Source organism: Rattus norvegicus, chromosome 11 (assembly GCF_021556685.1).
Source record: "Rattus norvegicus strain SHRSP/BbbUtx chromosome 11, alternate assembly SHRSP_T2T, whole genome shotgun sequence".
NCBI classification, from domain to species: domain Eukaryota; kingdom Metazoa; phylum Chordata; class Mammalia; order Rodentia; family Muridae; genus Rattus; species Rattus norvegicus.
Window position 1 is genome coordinate 91,206,929 of NC_141544.1, and position 17,645 is coordinate 91,224,573.

Below are 17,645 nucleotides of genomic sequence, written 5' to 3' on the forward strand. Positions count from 1 at the left end.
AGAATTATTCTAAAGTCAACTTTAGAATTCATTTGGAAGCATGAAATTCCTTGGATAGGCAAAGCTAGAAGATCAGTCCAGGGATGATGCTGCCCACGATGCGCTGGTCCCTCCCCTCACTCACTAAGAAAACACCTTACAGCCGGATCCTATGGAGCCGTTTTCTCAATTGAGGTTCCCTCCTTTCAGATAACTCTAGCTTGTCTCAAGTTGACGTAACATTAGCCAGCACACTCACTGTTGGAGCAAGTCATATAAAATTCAACTGTTTGGGCTGGAAGATGGCTCACCCATTAAAAGCAATGTCTGCTCTTCCAGAGGTCCTGAGCTCAATTCCCAGCAACCATGTTGTGGCTTATAAACATCTATACCGGGATCTGATACCCTCCTCTAGCATATAGGTATATATGCAAATAAAGAACTCAAATACACTAAATAAATAAACAAACAAAGCTTAAAATTTTTTCAACTGTTTTTTATCAGTGAACTTTGGACTCTGTTATTTTACCAAACTAGTTGTTAGTGTTCTAACAGAACGTTTTTTGGTGGGGGGGTTGGGGACTGGATAAAATTTAGCTTTTTATGTATAATATGATACCATTTGTAAACAGATGGGATTTTTTTTTCTTTTCTTTTCTAATTGTTGTGGTGAGGACTTCCAGTAGTGTTTAAGCAGGAAGAGCACAGACAGGTGTCCTGGTCTTGTTCCTGCTGTAATGGAAAGCTTTCAAGTTTTCACCACTGCAAATGGCGTTTGCCTGTTTTTCATAAATGGCCCTTGCTATGTTAAGGTGGTTTCTTTCCATTTCTAGTTTATGGAGCAATTAATCATGAAAAGTATCTGCATTTTGTCAGATACTTTTTGTTCATCAGCTCAAATGATCATTTCCCCCTCAATTCTATTAATCTATCATATATGTCATCAATATTTTATGTCTAACCATCCTTGCATTCCATAAATAAGTCTCACTTGGACAAGGTAGCCATCCTCTTTTAAGGCCATCTAGTCTGGAAAGCTGTCATTTTATTGCCAACTTTTGAATAGTCCATGAGAGACATTGACCTGTAGCTCTCTTTTGGTGTCCCGGCTGGTTCAACTATGAGGGAATGTTCACAGAACAAGTTAAAGAGTCTTTCCTTCTCTTCACTCTTTTGGTTAAACATTTTCAGAAAGAAAATTGCTTTTAGAAAGACTGTTTAAAAAGATTACTTTAATATTCTATATGGTTCATCATGAAACCAGGGAGTCCTGGACTTTGTCTACAACTTTAAATATATATATATATATATATATATATATATATATATATATATATATATATATATTCAATTTTATTACTCATTCTAAGTACGGAAGGCTTTAAGCTTCATTATGGAGTGGTTTTGGAGTTTTGTTTCTAGAAATTTGTTCACTTCATCAAGGTTGTACTATTGGTGTAACTGTTTTTTTTTTTTTTTTTAAAGATTTATTTATTTATTATATATAAGTACACTGTAGCTGTCTTCAGATACACCAGAAGAGGGCATCAGATCTCTTTACAGATGGTTGTGAGCCACCATGTGGTTGCTGGGAATTGAACTCATGACCTCTGGAAGAGCAGTCGGGTGCTCTTAACCGCTGAGCCATCTCTCCAGCCCTTGGTGTAACTGTTTATGGAATGGTCTTTTGTAATCTTTTTGTAAATGTCTGCAGAACTGTAGTAATGTCTCCTTTATAATCTCTAGTTTTAGTCATAGGGTATCTTCCCTCATTTTGCCTTTGTCCCTTGAGACAAGATTTATCAATATAATTGAACTTTGCAAAGAACCAACTTTGGGCTCCTTGTTTTCCTTTATTACACCCCCCCCATGTCTCTGTCTCTCTGACACTCTCATACACACACACACACACACACACACACACATACATATATAAAATCTCTCATCTTTATTATTTCACTCTGCTAGCTTCATAGCTTAGATTTCTTCATGTCGTAAAGTTATGTTAATTTGAAGTCTTTCTTATCTTTCTTACCTTTTGATGTATGAATTCAGAAGTAAAAAAAAAAGTCCCCTTTACCAGTACTTTAAATGAATTTTCTAAGTTTTATATGCTGCATTGTGTTTTCAATCATTTCTAAGAATCCTCTGATTTCATGTGTTGTGGGCTACTGAAGTATAGTTATCCCGTTTCATGGAAGTATTTCTAAGTATACATTAAGTGCTCAAACAATCTTGGTAAAATAGGTTTCTGGACTAGCCATAAATTCCTGCACAACACGATCCTGAGCTAAAGGTTAACTGCCTGACCATTTATTGCTGTCTGTCCACTTCAGTAAACAGCTCTTGTTTGCAGCAGATGTCCGGAACTGCCTTTCTGAGTGGTGCAATCATGTTTTCTTGCCCTTAAAATCTGAACCAACTGGAAGTCAAGTCTGCTTCCCACTAATCTTTCTGGGAATATCTTGTCAGCAATTAAAGCTCCATTTGACTTATTCAGGCCCCTCAAATACCCCATAACACCTTTGTGACCTCTTTTATCTGTTGGTTAAAGAGTATGCTGTGTGATTTCCATGAGTTGGGGGAAAAGAAAGAAAGAAAAAAAAAAACCCCTGGAGATTATAATTCTTCACTCTCAAAGGAATAAAGGGCAGAAAAAACAGAAGAGAAGGAATGAAGAGAATCATACAACAAGCCAACTAGAACTAACATGAAGAGATGTTCTCCAACCAAGAGAGCACACATTCTTCGCAATGACAAATGGGTATTTTCTAGGACACACTATGATGGCTAACATTATGTTTTAAGTTTAAATTACTATGCTCAAGAGATCTTATCAAACAAAAAACTCAAGCCCCACTTGCCCTAGGACAGATAGCTACCTGGATGGCTGGGGGTTCTCTTGCTTGCTTAAGCTAACAACTGCTTCTATAAACAAGCTTGGTTGCCCCAACAGCACATAATGTGCTTAACCGCATGTTAGCAGGAGGTACATAGACAGGATGCATGCTTGCCCCTGGTTGGACAAAGGTGGAAAGTAAGTAGCCTTGGGGATTTTACCTTTATCAGTCCCTAACTAATAATGTAATTTGCAGCCATACTATGGAAATCCCGGGTATGAACCTGACGAACACCCATCATCCTGGACAGTATTTTAAAAGCTTGCTTTAAATGTGGCTCAAAAATTGTGGCAGTGTTGTTATTCTTACCTGGTGGAGTCAGCATCTTCCAGAGGCCCCCAGAAAGATCAGACCCAAATTCTAAGGCCAGACCTACGCTCTAGGACACCAGGGCTGAAGGGCCCCCTAGAAGGTGTGTACTCTGAGATGTTCCAAGATTCCAAGGCATGCTTTTGGTCTTACAGGCTATCGGAGTGAACCGCCATCCCGAGAAAAGCAGTAACTATCTACCAGAGGCCTCCTTTGGTAAGCCATGGTAATTTGCCGCGACATCTCGTCTGTTCAAATCCCAGTACAGGATGAGGAAGGATTCCACAGCACCTAATACCCTCCTATCCAGGGCAAAATGCAGAACGGTGTCCACCCACCTGCTTCTTGTTCAGCTACTGGGAGCCAAAATGGAAATTGGTTGGGCCCAGTTAAAGGTCATAAAGTTTTGTTTATCTGCGCTCTCTCTCTCTCTCTCTCTCTCTCTCTCTCTGTGTGTGTGTGTGTGTGTGTGTGTGTGTGTGTGTGTGTGTAGTCTGTTTTCTGGTGTGCAAGCTGGGAGCTGAGGGGGATGTGGGTCAGGCTCAGAAGAATGTATAAACGATGGTTGCCACTCCGTGTTGTTCTGCCCTCCTCTGAGTGCGTGACCGTTCTGTGTTCTGTGCTTACCGGTTTTGTTTTTGCTGTGTCTGCCAACACCGACTACCACTAATGCCACTTGCTGGGATGGCTTTGATGGCCAGGCCTCTGCATTTCTTATCTGTAAGCTTTCTTGTCACTGGACTCAGTTTAGCAGGGATTCAAGTATCTTTGATGTGGGTGACCGCAAAGCTGTTGTGTGTGCTCTGCTTTATTGAAAAGCTAACTCTGGAGTGGGTTATGGCTCTCCCTCCTCTAGACCCAAGCATCCTTGTTTAACCTCCAATTGTCCTCTGTCAGGCGGGCCACTAGACTTTGTGACAGGGATAGGAGAGCAAAGCAAAACAACAAAAATTAGATGAGTGGTTTCATTTAACTGTGGAAAGCTTTTGCTAAGACATAAACCTTTGCTCAAGACTTGTAAGAACTTTCAGTACCTCAAGAGTTGTACATTTATTGGGTATGGTTAAAAAAACTTATAACATCTGTAACAAAAAAAAGTTAACTTAAAACTTGTAACATAGGGGGGCTGGAGAGATGGCTCAGTGGTTAAGAGCGCCGACTGCTCTTCCAGAGGTCCTGAGTTCAAATCCCAGCAACCACATGGTGGCTCACAACCATCTGTAATGGGATCTGATCCCCTCTTCTGGTGTGTCTGAAGACAGCTACGGACAGTGTACTCATATATAATAAATAAATACTTTTAAAAAAAACACTTGTAACATAGGAGGTTGATAGCTAAAAATCTATGCATAGGTAACCTTAAAGGAACCATGTGGTGTGATGGCTTGTCGCCATCTTAGCCGCTGTCCCCCGTCAGGATGGAGGCAGGCACACGGCTGGCAGCCACCTGATAGCATTGGTGAGAATGGATGCCATGTGACTTCACTACCATCTTAGTTAAAGGTTACTACATGGTGTACACAAACCAAACAGGCAACCATAGTCTCCAAGATATTTTGAAATAAGATGAATCTTGTATTATTCTCATCCTGAAAACAATCATTAAAAAAAAAAAGGTTTATAAAAGAATTCGAAAACAATGTTTGTTTAATAAGGTATTAAAACCATACCTCCAGGCATTCATATACAAGAATGTACCTCACGTTGACAGGCAAACGTTGTAATGTAAGAGTCCCCCATGTGGTATTTGTTTTAAAGACATGAAGGGACCGGGAACCATGAAGAGCAGCTGAGGCTTGGCAGCATGGCAGGGTTGGAGTTTCTAAGAGAGCCCACTTGCAATGGCGGACCTCAGCAGTTTTGAACATGCCAATGCCCTATGAGGGCCAAAGAAGCACCAGCTGAAATGAAACAGAACCAGCTGGAGCCTAGAAGACTGGCTGTGTGTGCTGTCCAGGGTGGGGCCAGCAAGGGGACCCAGCCCTTTGGGGGATTGTGAATGAACGACTCCAGACACTGAACATTGAATTGTTTGCACTGTTGGAGTTTGGTTTTGCTTTGCTCCATTGTGGCTGTGCCATTTCCTCCCTCCTGCAGTAAAAAGGAGTACTTAATTAATTAATTTTTTTTTAATATTCTCAGAGTCTACAGTAGAGAGATTTTTTTTTAACGTTTTTTAAAAGGGAAATTTTGGAGTTTGAAAACTTTAAAAACTTGGGTATTTTCTTTAAATATTTAGATTTATAAGGCTATGGGACATGTTAAGTTTATAAAATGATTTATATTATGATGTCTTTATTAATATGCTCTTTGGAAATTTTTTTGTGTTTGGGAATTTTGGGAGTTTCTCTAATATAACAGCCCTAGCTGACCTGGAGCTCACACTCACACAAATATGCCTGCTTTTGCCCTCCAAGTGCTGGAATTAAAGGTGTTCATCACCGCTTATTAATAAATAAATAAATAAATAAATAAATAAATAAATAAATAAATAAATAAATAAATACATGGCTAACGAATTAGAGCTGCAGCACCAAACACCAAACACGAGAACCTGGAATATTCCTATCATGTGGTACAGAAAGAAACTAAGCAATTCGGCAAAGAGCCCTTAGAATATCTGTTTTACCCAGGCTGAGAGACTGACTGAGGAAGGAAGTCCAGCCTCAGGCTTTGCCCACTTTGTTACGCATTAGCCATTTAGATGAGAATCCTATAGGAAACTGTGATATTCTGCAATGGCGTACTGTAGACGGGCTAGGAACGTTCCCGGTCTCCCGACCGATTGCGTTTAATGACTCCAAGTTTAATTCTGATACTAAAAGAACGTCAATTTAACAATTATTTTTTAAAGGTACTAACTTATTGTAAACTGTTAAATATGAAAAGTCATTCAAATTTAATAGTTGGCCACCTTATTAAATTACCAAATTCTTGGGGCTGGGGAGATGGCTCAGTGGTTAAGAGCACTGACTGCTCTTCCAGAGGTCCTGAGTTCAGTTCCCAGCCACCACATGGTGGCTCACAACCATTTGTAATGGGATCTGACGCCCTCTTCTAGCCTGCAGACATACCCATAGGCAGAACACTGTACACATGATAGATAGATAGATAGATAGATAGATAGATAGATAGATAGATAGATAAATGTTTTTAAAAAGTAATCAAATTCTTTAATGTGTTCAGAGTTATACTTGTAGTTGTCTGATGTAATTTGTTTGTAGAAATAAGCTTGATTTAGCTTCCTGTATAAATTTTCAAGTTTAAGCCTAAAGCAAGTAACTAAAAACAAGTTTACTTCAAATCATGTATGCTCAATAGATGGCCCTCGAAACTTTTCAGAGATCTGCTGAATATGACATTTGAAATGTTTAACGGGAAAAATGTTCTGCGATAGAAATGCCAGTTGCTAGCAGCTGCCCTAAGGTCCCCAAAGAAGACAGATGGGGCGTGGGCCAGGATTGTAGTGATGTTAACCACTGGGAAAACCTGCCCCATGCCTCACCTGCTGCCAGGGCCCTGGGCTCTGCACAAACTGTGAATGCCGTTGGACTGACTATGTCTTAAGTCAAGGGAGGCCAATTTCCTCAAGTTCCTCATTCACCAGAAAATCTCTCAGACCTTCTGGTCTGGAAGCTGAGGATCTATGCTGTCCTGTGCAACAGCCCATTGTGCAATGCTGTCCTGTCTAACAGCTGAAGACCTTTGACCTCTGACCCTCCCTCAACCCCCACAAATCGATCAAGACCATCAGAGCCTACTAGGGTAATCATCCCGATAGCTGGTAAGTCTCTGACATTTTAATCAATACAGAGACCATCTGGATGACTCTTCCTGCTATAAAATGATGGCTAACTGTAGGGAGAATTTTGGTTTCTTTAAAAACACAGAAACGTTATGTATGTATGTTTCAGGTAGGGAAAAGAACCCAATAAAGTAGCTAAAAGTCTGGCAACATCTAACTGTACTTTTGTTATCCTGGTAGCAGCAGCAACCAGATTCTTCACAAAGGGGCAGCCACCTTGTTAATTTATTTACTATGCAAAAGCTGGACCTTGCTCTTTCTAGAGCTACTAGGCTTCCTGCTTGGTAAAAGCAGACAAGCTAGCCAGGCTAGCGGGCTTCATATTAAAGGATGAACAGGTTTCAGAGATAATCTTTTTATCATTCCTTTATTCAAACAAACTTGCTTTGCGATGACTACCCTCAGTAGTAAGTACTCATGTCTCTGTCAAATGATTTAGAAAAAAAAGGACTTGAGGTCTCTGTGAATTACAAGAGTCTAAGACAGCAACTTCTATGGATGTAAAAACTTTGTAAGTTCTGAAGGCAATCAGTTAAGACATATGGGAAAGGAGAAAATTCTTAAGAAATGTTTCAGATCTCTTCCTCTCCTTTGCTACTGTTAGACTAGGATTTCAGAAGTTCAGAGTTCTAGCCTCGGTCAGTGGGATTCTGAGGAAGTGGTAAAACACTGACTACTATTGCCTGTCACAGGCTCAAGGGTCCTTCGGTTGTCTTCTAAGTGTAGACTTAAAGGTGCTTCTCATTGGCTAAAAATAATCTCTGTTCAATCTATATATCCAGCCCTCAGGACAGAGAAACAAATGTTCATGCTTTTCAACCCAAACCCATAGCTTTAGCTGTGACTCAGAGGCATGTATCTACTCCTGCTGTTTACAGGCATTTGCTGGCTGCTTTTTTTAACGATGTGGATTTCAGTACAGATTAATAACAATGATAATAGTACTACATCTAAGATTTTTTATCTCTTTTTGTAAACTAAAATAATTTGTGTAACTTCGGGGAGTTGTGGGAGTCGTTAAGACTTGAATCTACCTCTCACTCATCAAACAGACTCTAGATAAGTACAGCCTGGTTGCCTCTTTCTGAGGATGGGAATATCCCGCCCCCTCCCACCCCTCCGCAACTCCCTCCACCCCCACCCCCATCACCATCTTGGGACTCCTCTCCTCCCCTAACCACAAGGACCAGGGTCCTGAAAGCTACAAAATTAAGATTTTCTTTCCCTTTAAGTTCCTTAACTTTAACTTCTATCCCTCGTCTATATCTGGTTCAGCAGATTTCCACTTTGCTGATAAATACCACCTAAGAATCAACTGTGGACAAACTGTTCCAAATGACTTCAAGCCCTGGGCTTGCTGAAAGCTGAGGTGAACCAGTCCAGCTCCTTTTCTCTTCAGCTGGGTCAGTTAACAGGACGCTTCTGACGAACGTTCCATTGCCGGAATCTCCTTCCTGCCTATGACTAACATTTAAGGGTGGGAAAGCCCAGTGAGATGCCTTGCTTTGTTAAGAACATGTGTTGGAAGAGGGCACTTGGACTTCCCCTTTCTCCAGTACCAGACACAACGTGAGCAATGATGTGCTGTCTCAGCACAGACTCCAACTTAACTGTGGGCCAAAGCAAATATTTTCTTGGGTTTAAGATTTATTATCTTTTTAAATTGCATCTCGGGCTGTGTGTACATGGGTGTTAGTACCCTCGGAGCGCAGGTTCTCCTAAGGTGGAGTTACAGACAGTTGTGAGCCGTCTGACATAGATGCTGGGGACCCAGCTTGGGTCTTCTGCTGGACCAGTGCACACTTCTAACCACTGAGTCTCCTCTCCAACCCCAGACTTTTCTGCTTGTAAACTGGATTTCTCCATGTATTTGCAGTAATAATAAAATGAAGTAAAATGTCCCGTATGTCATTTTAAATGAACTAGTTTTCAGTACCTGTTTCCAAAGGGGGGGGGAGATTTGGGCTTTAAAATCTCCCCAGTCACCTTAGTCAAATGGGAAGTTGCTTTTAATAATGAGGAGGAAGTGTACTGATGACCTCCACCACCTACTCAGAGCTTTTATCCCAGCGATGACGAACAGCAATTAGCAAGGCCTGATTTCTATCTAGACTAAGCTAGGACTGTGTACACAGCCGCCTGTCCTGGGGTTAAGAATTGGGAAGTGGGGTCTTCTAAATGCTAACAGCACAGATTGACCTAAATTAACCTCGGTTTACCATTCAAACCTTCCCCTGAAGCTCTAAGTTACCTAAGACCTATACAAGTCCCACAACAGTGTTACCTCTGCTGGCTGCAGTGGCGGTCTAGGTGGGAGACAAGCTTGGGGGCTCCCTCCTGGGCACCTCCCCAGAAGCTCCCCTTCCACCTGTGCTGGTTTTTAAACTTACTCAGCTCCATCTCATCTACAACAGGAAAAGAGTAAAATGCCTGTGCCGGGTCCCAAGTTTACTCTGCATTGTGTAAACAGTGGTCTGTCAAACCCTGCCCTGTCCCAGGAGAATCCATTCTCAAGTAATTTTTTTGACACTCTCTTGAGGAGGGAGGATGACTCTGTACCAGTGTGGACATATCCACTACCACTCGCACAGCACAGACTGAGGTAAACACTTAAAACTACAGTGACAATGACCCCTCCCAACCTGTGAGCTGACCGCCTAGTATGTACGTCAAGAAACCAACTGGCAGAACTTGCCACTTCCCCAGAGGCTTCAGCTGGCTTAGTCCAGCTTTTGATACAGTCTACCAGAACTGCCATCTACCCACCATTCTATTCTCCCATTTGGACCTGCCCATCCACTCATCCGACTGTTCATTCATCGACCTGGTCCTGCCCTTTTGCCTGTACAGCTCCACTAGCCTCTGTAGCTCAGCTCTGACCCTGAAGCCTAACACGGTATCTCGCCTCTTGCATTTCTATCAGCTCCCCGCTCATAGGCCTTCATAAACCTATGAATGCCCTTGCAGTAGTCTTTTAGTCCTTTTAGTCACTCTATATCCTACTCACATACACACATAGATAGATGATAGACAGATAGGTAGGTAGGTAGATAGATAGATAGCATATAGATAGATGATAGATAGATAAATAGATAGGCAGATGGATAGATGACAGATAATAGATGATATACAGATAGATAGACAGGTGGTATATAGACAGATGATAGATAAATAGGCAGATGGATAGATGACTGTTAGATAGATAGATAGATAGATAGATAGATAGATAGATAGATAGATAGATAGACAGACAGACAGATAGAGGTAGAGAGATAGAAGATGGATGGATGGATGGATGGATGGATGGACGGACAGATGGACGGGTGGGCGGGCAGGCAGGCAGGCAGGCAGATAGATTTATTGTGTGATGTGAAATGTGTGACCTAAAAGTCAATGATGAACTTAAGATGCTAATAAAGGAACCCACGTTTGCTCTGGCTGGGGCAGCCTAAGAAAGCAGGAGTTACCTGGTAAATTACTGCCATTGGAATCACTGTAGCTTAGGAATTTACTGGCCTCCAATAATCCCCAACACTGTGGAAAGCCACTGTTGCAGGCTACTGAACTATGATTATGCCATCTTGTTAAAGCATTCTTAGGAAAGATACTTTAATTGCTAAAATTAACTTCTTCCCTATGCCCACTTACAGGCTGACACATTCCTTATAGATGAAGATTTTCCCTGTTTGAAATCCCTTTTAGCAGACTTCCTCTTCTCCTACCTAGACTACAAGATATACACTTTGCTGAAATTCTGCCTCTCTGTCTCTCTCTGTCTGTCTCTCTGTCTGCCCCATCCTCACCGCCCACACATTGTTGGTATCCTTACTACACATATGCAGACATGTCCCAGCTCCTGCCATCAAGACCTGCTTAGACTCCATCTGGACTTGGGTAAATGCCTACCTGACATAGACATCTCTACAGATACCTAACTTTGACACAAACCCTGGCTGCAACAGTAGGACTCTACACTCTCTAGCTCCTATGTCTGGAGCATGAGAAGAAAACCAGGGGAGAATGAAAAGATTTAGAGGGTGAAATAAAAGATCAGAACTAAATATCAGATTTCCTAGACTTGTTAATCTGAGCAATCTTGAAGCTTCATCCCCCTCCACCAGGCAACATGAATCCTGCCTCCTTCAACCTTCAGCCCAGCCCAAGGTAGGGAGACTCTCTCACTTCCTGTGTATCTCTGTCCAGCCGATCCCTCCTTCAGGTAGGCCTCCCCATCAATATTTTTTCCAAATCCAGCCCCTCTGTGACGTCAAGCTCAAGGTCACTTGCATCAGAGAACTTTATTAACCAAACCATTTCTTTAACATTTATCTCTTTCATTGCTAAAGGAAGTGATATTAAAACCCCCCAAAATACAGGTCTAGGGAGATGATTCGATTGGTGGAATGCTTGCTGAGCAAAGCACAAGAACAAGACTTCCATTCCTAGCATCCACACGAACGACTGGGCATAATGGCGTGCTCCTGTTACCTCAGTACTGGGGAGGCAGAGACGGGCTTGCAAGTCAAACTAGCTTAGTCTGCAAGCCCCAGGTCCCAGTGAGAGAGCCTAGGAGATGCAAATCCCTGAGACAGAATAGCAGAGACACCGCAAGTATGAGGACACTGGAGGTATAGCCAGGACAGAAAGTAACTTCTGTTTCTAAATTAAAATAATAACAGAGAGGTTTAAAGCTGGGCATGGTGACTCATGTGGATGACTCCCAGGATTTAAGAGAGAGGAAGAGAACAGAGGTCAAGGCTAACCTGGGCAATAATACAAGATACTGTTCCCAAAAAGATTGGGTGAGGATGGAACAAGAAATAAGTTTGCATGCACAGCAGTTCTGTTCCTTGACCCTCCTCTTATGACTGTGGGTCTCAGACACAAAGAACGCTGTACAGGAAGAAGTGCAGAGTTCCAGCAGGAAGTTCTGGCAAGTCAGACAGGGAAGAGGAAAGAGGAAAGACATGGAGCTCTGCTGCAGGAAAGGAAGCAGCCTCTAAACTAGCAAAGTTCTGGTGGGCTTTTCTGATCAATTCCAAGCCCTACAGTCTTAAGAGGCAGACCATAATAGTAGAGAGATTAGACATCCACAGAGGAACATCTAAGGATCCCATGTCTGCTGAGGGAAGAGCAAACATCACTGTAAATAGTGCAGTTGCTAGATTGGCAGTCTTAGTACCGAACTTGTCTGTCTGTCTGTCTGTCTGTCTGTCTGTCTATCCATACATCCATACATCCATAACCTATCTATCTATCTATCTATCTATCTATCTATCCATCCAGAACTTATCTATCTATCCATCCATCCATTCAGAACTATCTATCTATCTATCTATCTATCTATCTATCTATCTATCTATCCATCCATCCAGAACTTATCTATCTATCCATCCAGAACTTATCTATCTATCCATCCATCCATTCAGAACTATCTATCTATCTATCTATCTATCTATCTATCTATCTATCTATCCATCCAGAACTTATCTACCTATCTACCTACCTACCTATCCATCCAGAACTTATCTATCTATCTATCTATCTATCTATCTATCTATCTATCTATCTATCTATCATGTGTCTGTCTATCTATCTATTTTGATATGGAGTCTTTATCCTGTCTCAGTCTTCCAGGTGACTGGGACTACACATGCGCACCACTGTGCCTGGCTACCAGTTTGCTATGTGCATAAATCCATTTTTTTTTCTCACTAAATTTATTAACAGAACTTTTTGGCAAGAACACACCTATCATTTCTATTAGTGTTGAGAAAGCAACATGTCTACTCCTCAGAAAAACTTGAAGGAAGGATTAGGAACTTCATGAAGTAACACGTAGATTCTAGTATATCGCCCACAGGCTTCTGTGGCACTGGAGTCATGCCCCACACTTGAGCAGTGCTTTAGGGCCCACCTTGAGCTGTGTACCATCTTTGCTTTATTATCACAGTACCTCTCCTTCTCTCCTGAATGTCCTGTGATCTGCTGGTCTCTTGTCTAAAATTTCAGGCATAATTGCATGGTTACAAGACAAACCAGAACCCTGTTTCCCTAGATCCTAGGCAGCTCCGTTGTACACACTATTCATGTGAAGAGGATTTTATGGGCACATCACAAAGTTGGCCATAGAATCATTGTCCCTTCTTCAGGGATGTATCTGGAACTCAGGAGCTCAAGAAACGTAGTCAACTGGGCAGCTTTGATGTGGACATACTCAGCACTGGGGCCCACAATGGAGTCATCTTTCTCTGAAGTGCTATCTGCAGAAAAGAATCCTTACCTGAGAGTTCATTAGGCGAATGGTAGTTTTTGAGCCCACATCCTGTTGGAAGTTGTCGGTAGGGGCCCCATTAAACCTCAGAACTGCATCATGATTATCTGTAAACCACAGGAAATGGAAAATGGGAGTGAGTGCTGGCAACATGCAGGAAATAGGAAAGTAGAGGAGAGATCAAAATACATGATGCCCAGGGGCTATTAACATGTGAGTGCGGTACCCAGTTGAAGCTCACGAAGATGATTATGGGTCTGCTGGCCACTACAAGAGATATGATGTCCATTAATTGTGAAACCCATTCACTGTCATTAGTATATACAGACACAACAGAAAAATGGACAGGGCTAACAAGCTACTTATAGCAGAATCCTTTCTCAGTTATCAAAGGAACAAAACACACATTCACTAGGTATCTCCAGTAGAACATATTTCTAGCCCTGCCAGATTATGTCAGTCTTGTATCATATGTCCAACGTAGTCAATGCACTTTGAAACATGTACAATGTTTAACACATAGAAGGGATTCAATATGTCACTAAAGACAGCCCTGAAGTATCTGTTCCATTCAGGAACCCGGGGCTCATAGGAGGTCACAAATCTGGTGTGGCAGAAACGGGACAGGTCATAGTACCACTTAAATTCCCAACTGTGAGGGGCTTTTTGTTTGTTTTAAGTAAGTACTTTGTTAGAAATAACATACTTTATTAACTGCTATGAGAGTTTGTGTATGCTTGGCCCAGGGAGCAACACTATTAGGAAATAAGGCCTTGCTAGAGTAGGTGTGGCCTTGTTGGAGTATTTGTGTCACTGTGCCATAGCTTTAAGACAGTCTTTCTAGCTGCCTGGAAGCCAGTCTTCTGTTTGCCATCAGAACAAGATGTAGAACTCTCTGCTCCTCCTGTACCATGCCTGCCTGGATGCTATCACACTTCTGCCTTGATGATAATGGACTGAACCTCTGAACCTGTCAGCCAGCCCCAATTAAATATTGTCCTTTATAAGAGTTGCCTTGGTCATGGTGTCTGTTCACAGCAGTGAAACCCTAAGTAAGACAACTCCGGTCAAGGTCAGACCTAACATTTCAAAAACACATAACTACTTCCTAGTCCCTATGGTTGTTGTTTTGTTGTTGTTGTTGTTTTGTTTTGTTTTTTGTTTTGTTTTTTTAAGCAAAATTAGCAAGATTTGCACACGTTTCTGAACCCTAACACTGACCAATCTGATGGAGGTGAGACATGATGGTATCATCCCAACCCCAAATTTCTGAGATTCTGTGAGAGCTCACTCCACCCCTACTTGCTCAAACAAGATTGGGGTTCACTAGCAACATCTGCTGCCAGGGGCCAGCCCTGACATTGGTGTTCTTTCTCCTGTTGGTTGTTCTTCTCGGTGGAGGGTAAGACTTCGTCTTACGAGATATTTGGGGTTGCTATATAATAATAAGTTTACTTATCTAAGTCTAAGTTACTGTGTTATTGTAGCTGATTTACTTATCTATGTCTAAGTCACTATGCTCTGCTACTGTAACTGACCCGCCTTCTGTGTCCCTCTGAGGCCAGAAACTGGAGTCTCTGGCATTTAGCACCTCATTCTAAAACAGCTGGAGATCAAGTAGAGGATTAATTGCTGGAGCCTTTTCCCTTTTGTCCCTATGTCCTTGTCAGGCTAGGGGGAAGTTTGGAACAATAAACTTCTATTGAACCAAGAGAAGTGAATAGCGCTTGCAGAAGGAAAAACTTCTACATAGGCATATATGCATAATCATATATAATTTCACACACAGATTCAATAAATGCGCATTTATACATTTCCACTCAAATTCAGGTAGGCCCAGCTTACATGCATTCTCACAATTACATTCTTACACACACACATGCATACATTCTCACAATTACATTCTTGTACATGCATACATTCTTACAATTTCACAGACATCCATACTTACATATTCATATGGGGCAAAAGATCAAGCATCGGTGCAGAAAGAATTCACTCATTCTGGATGAAAGATGAGCTCCAATCTTTATTACATAGAGAAAGAAATCGCTTCTACACTTTTAATGCTAAGTGAATTAAACCCAAGTTTGTAAGAGAAAAGGTTTGTTCCTTTTAATAAGACTAAGCCTGCCTTACTATTGAGAAATGGCCTGTTCTGTCCCATGGTAAGGAGAAACCTGCCTGCTCCTTCTGCTCTCTCCAGCTTCTTCTTTTTTCCTCTTTTCCTCTGCATTCTGCACATTGCTCTCTTATGTTACCTATAGTCTCTAAGTTATTCCTCTCTGCATTTCTTCTCAGCCCAGATCTTTTTAGCTCAGTTCTCCTTAGCTCAAACCCGACTCTTCAGCTCAGTCCCTCTCCAGCTCAGTCCTTCTGTGTCTGTCCTTCTGTTCAGTCCTTCTGTGTCTGTCCTTCTGTGTGTCTTCTCTTTGTCCTCAGCACTTAAACATCTTTCAGAATACATGATCGCGTGCTACAAAATTCATCACACGTTCATATGAAAGATCAAAGCATCAATTGAAATAGAAGTTTACAACTGAGGATGTTTACCTGACTATCCATCAGGAGTAATTATCTGGCTAAACATTCATCACCAGCGTCAGCTCTACAGGTTCACTGAAGGTCTAAAACCATAGTTGTTAGTGAAGTTTTGTATAGACAAACCCAGTCAATATCTTATCCTCTGTCCTTGCACCTGTAATAAATTGTTTGTTCTCTACTTATGGCTCTTGATAATTGTTTTTACAACTTCTTGGAATGTGTTCTGAGTGGGAGAAAGTCTGGTTACTATCTAAGAGCAATTAACTGGTGACACCTGGGAGACTGGCAGAGCTGTCACTGCAGTTTTAACTATCAGAAAGAGACTTTATAGCAGTCCCACTATAAAAGAACTTAATAATCATTGATATAATTTTAGGAATTCTTATAGGATCATCATTGAGACTAAAGAAGTCATCTATTTGTCTGTATAGCATCACTACGAGATAGTACAACTTCGTAAGTCTGCAGAGATCTGCTCCAAAGGGGTGTGGTATTACTCAATGATGGTTATATATGTCTAATAATAACAACAGGAAAAGCATTTTAATAGCAGATTCATTTTGGATTCTTTTCCAAAATGAATCCCTACAGCCTTGCTTAATAAGGGTGAACCAGTCGCAGATTATATAATAATCCGAGGCTGGCCATCTCAGGGTGATCACCTGCTAGTTATTAGCTTGTCCTGTTATGGCTCCTGACAATCTGCATCAGATTAGAGACCATCTACTGTCCATATGGTTTGCTTAGGGTTGTTTAATAACCACACAGATAGGATGGGAAGAACAGAAGGCATTTAGCTCCAAATAAAATGACCCGTAAAGGGGCGTGCTGCAGAATTACGCCACAAAAGTCTTCCTCTTTATTTCAATTCATAAATACTACTCTAAACTGTAGGAATTCAGATACCTTATTCACAGAAACTACAGTGCAGAATTCCTGGACAGTGTGCCTTTGGAATGGTTTGGAAACAACACAAGATGAGCCTATCCAAATCTTATCAGCTTCCACACAGTACTCTGCAGAGAGGGCATCGGGTCCACCCTTACACAATGCAGACCTGCAATAGGTTTCTCAGAATTAGCATGGGCTTCAAAACCACAGGCAAAACATGTGTCTGTCAGAAACTGCACGTAGGCAACATTCCCAGTCTCGGATCCCAGGAGCAATGAAAGTGCTGGGTACAAGGCTGAGTTTGAGGTAATCAGAACAGCACCCAGGGCTTCATGGAGCTCTTTAACCCCTCAGGCATATCCAGCAGGAGGGGTGGAGACTCTGAGCTCAGGAAGGTCATTGACACCAGCTGTGAAGGAGAGGAACGTAGCATCTGGGGAGAGAGAGAGAGAGAGAGAGAGAGAGAGAGAGAGAGAGAGAGAGAGATTGTCCACTCCCATCTGCTTCACCCCCTGATCTCTCAGAACTGAACAGAAAGAAGAGAGAGCAAAACCAAAGTTGGAAAGTTCTACCTAACAGGAGCTGAGACTTCTGATCCCAGAAAACCACAGCAAAAGGTCATTCAGTGTGGGAGCACTAAGAGAAAGTAAGCCTAGTCTTCCCTCCTCTTTTTCAGGAGCAAGCCAGTGCTCCCATGAGCCTGTTACAGACAAGCCAGAAGCCACTCACATAGTCCAAAACTTGAACTCCCAGGTACCAGAGGTAGGTGGGAAGTGGGGAGAGGGGCTTGGAGGAAAAATGGGGACTCCCCAATACAGAAAGTTTTGGGCAAGTCCTTGATGTTGCACATTTTAAAAAACAATCATTTCTCCATGCAGAAAAATACTGATCGAAGACTATGTTATGCCGGCCACAGTTCTAGGCACCAGAGACGATGATGTGA

At 41.8% G+C, this 17,645-nt stretch overlaps 1 protein-coding gene across 15 annotated transcripts in view; it reads right to left on the reverse strand.

Annotated features, from left to right (window-relative positions):
• Window positions 1-17,645, reverse strand: part of St6gal1 (ST6 beta-galactoside alpha-2,6-sialyltransferase 1) — a 126,505-nt gene that overhangs the window by 14,877 nt on the left and 93,983 nt on the right. For all 15 annotated transcript variants that reach the window (XM_087575469.1, XM_087575476.1, XM_087575470.1 and 12 more), the window contains 1 exon segment: window positions 13,277-13,374. In XM_087575469.1, coding sequence (XP_087431595.1) covers window positions 13,277-13,374 — 98 coding nt within the window.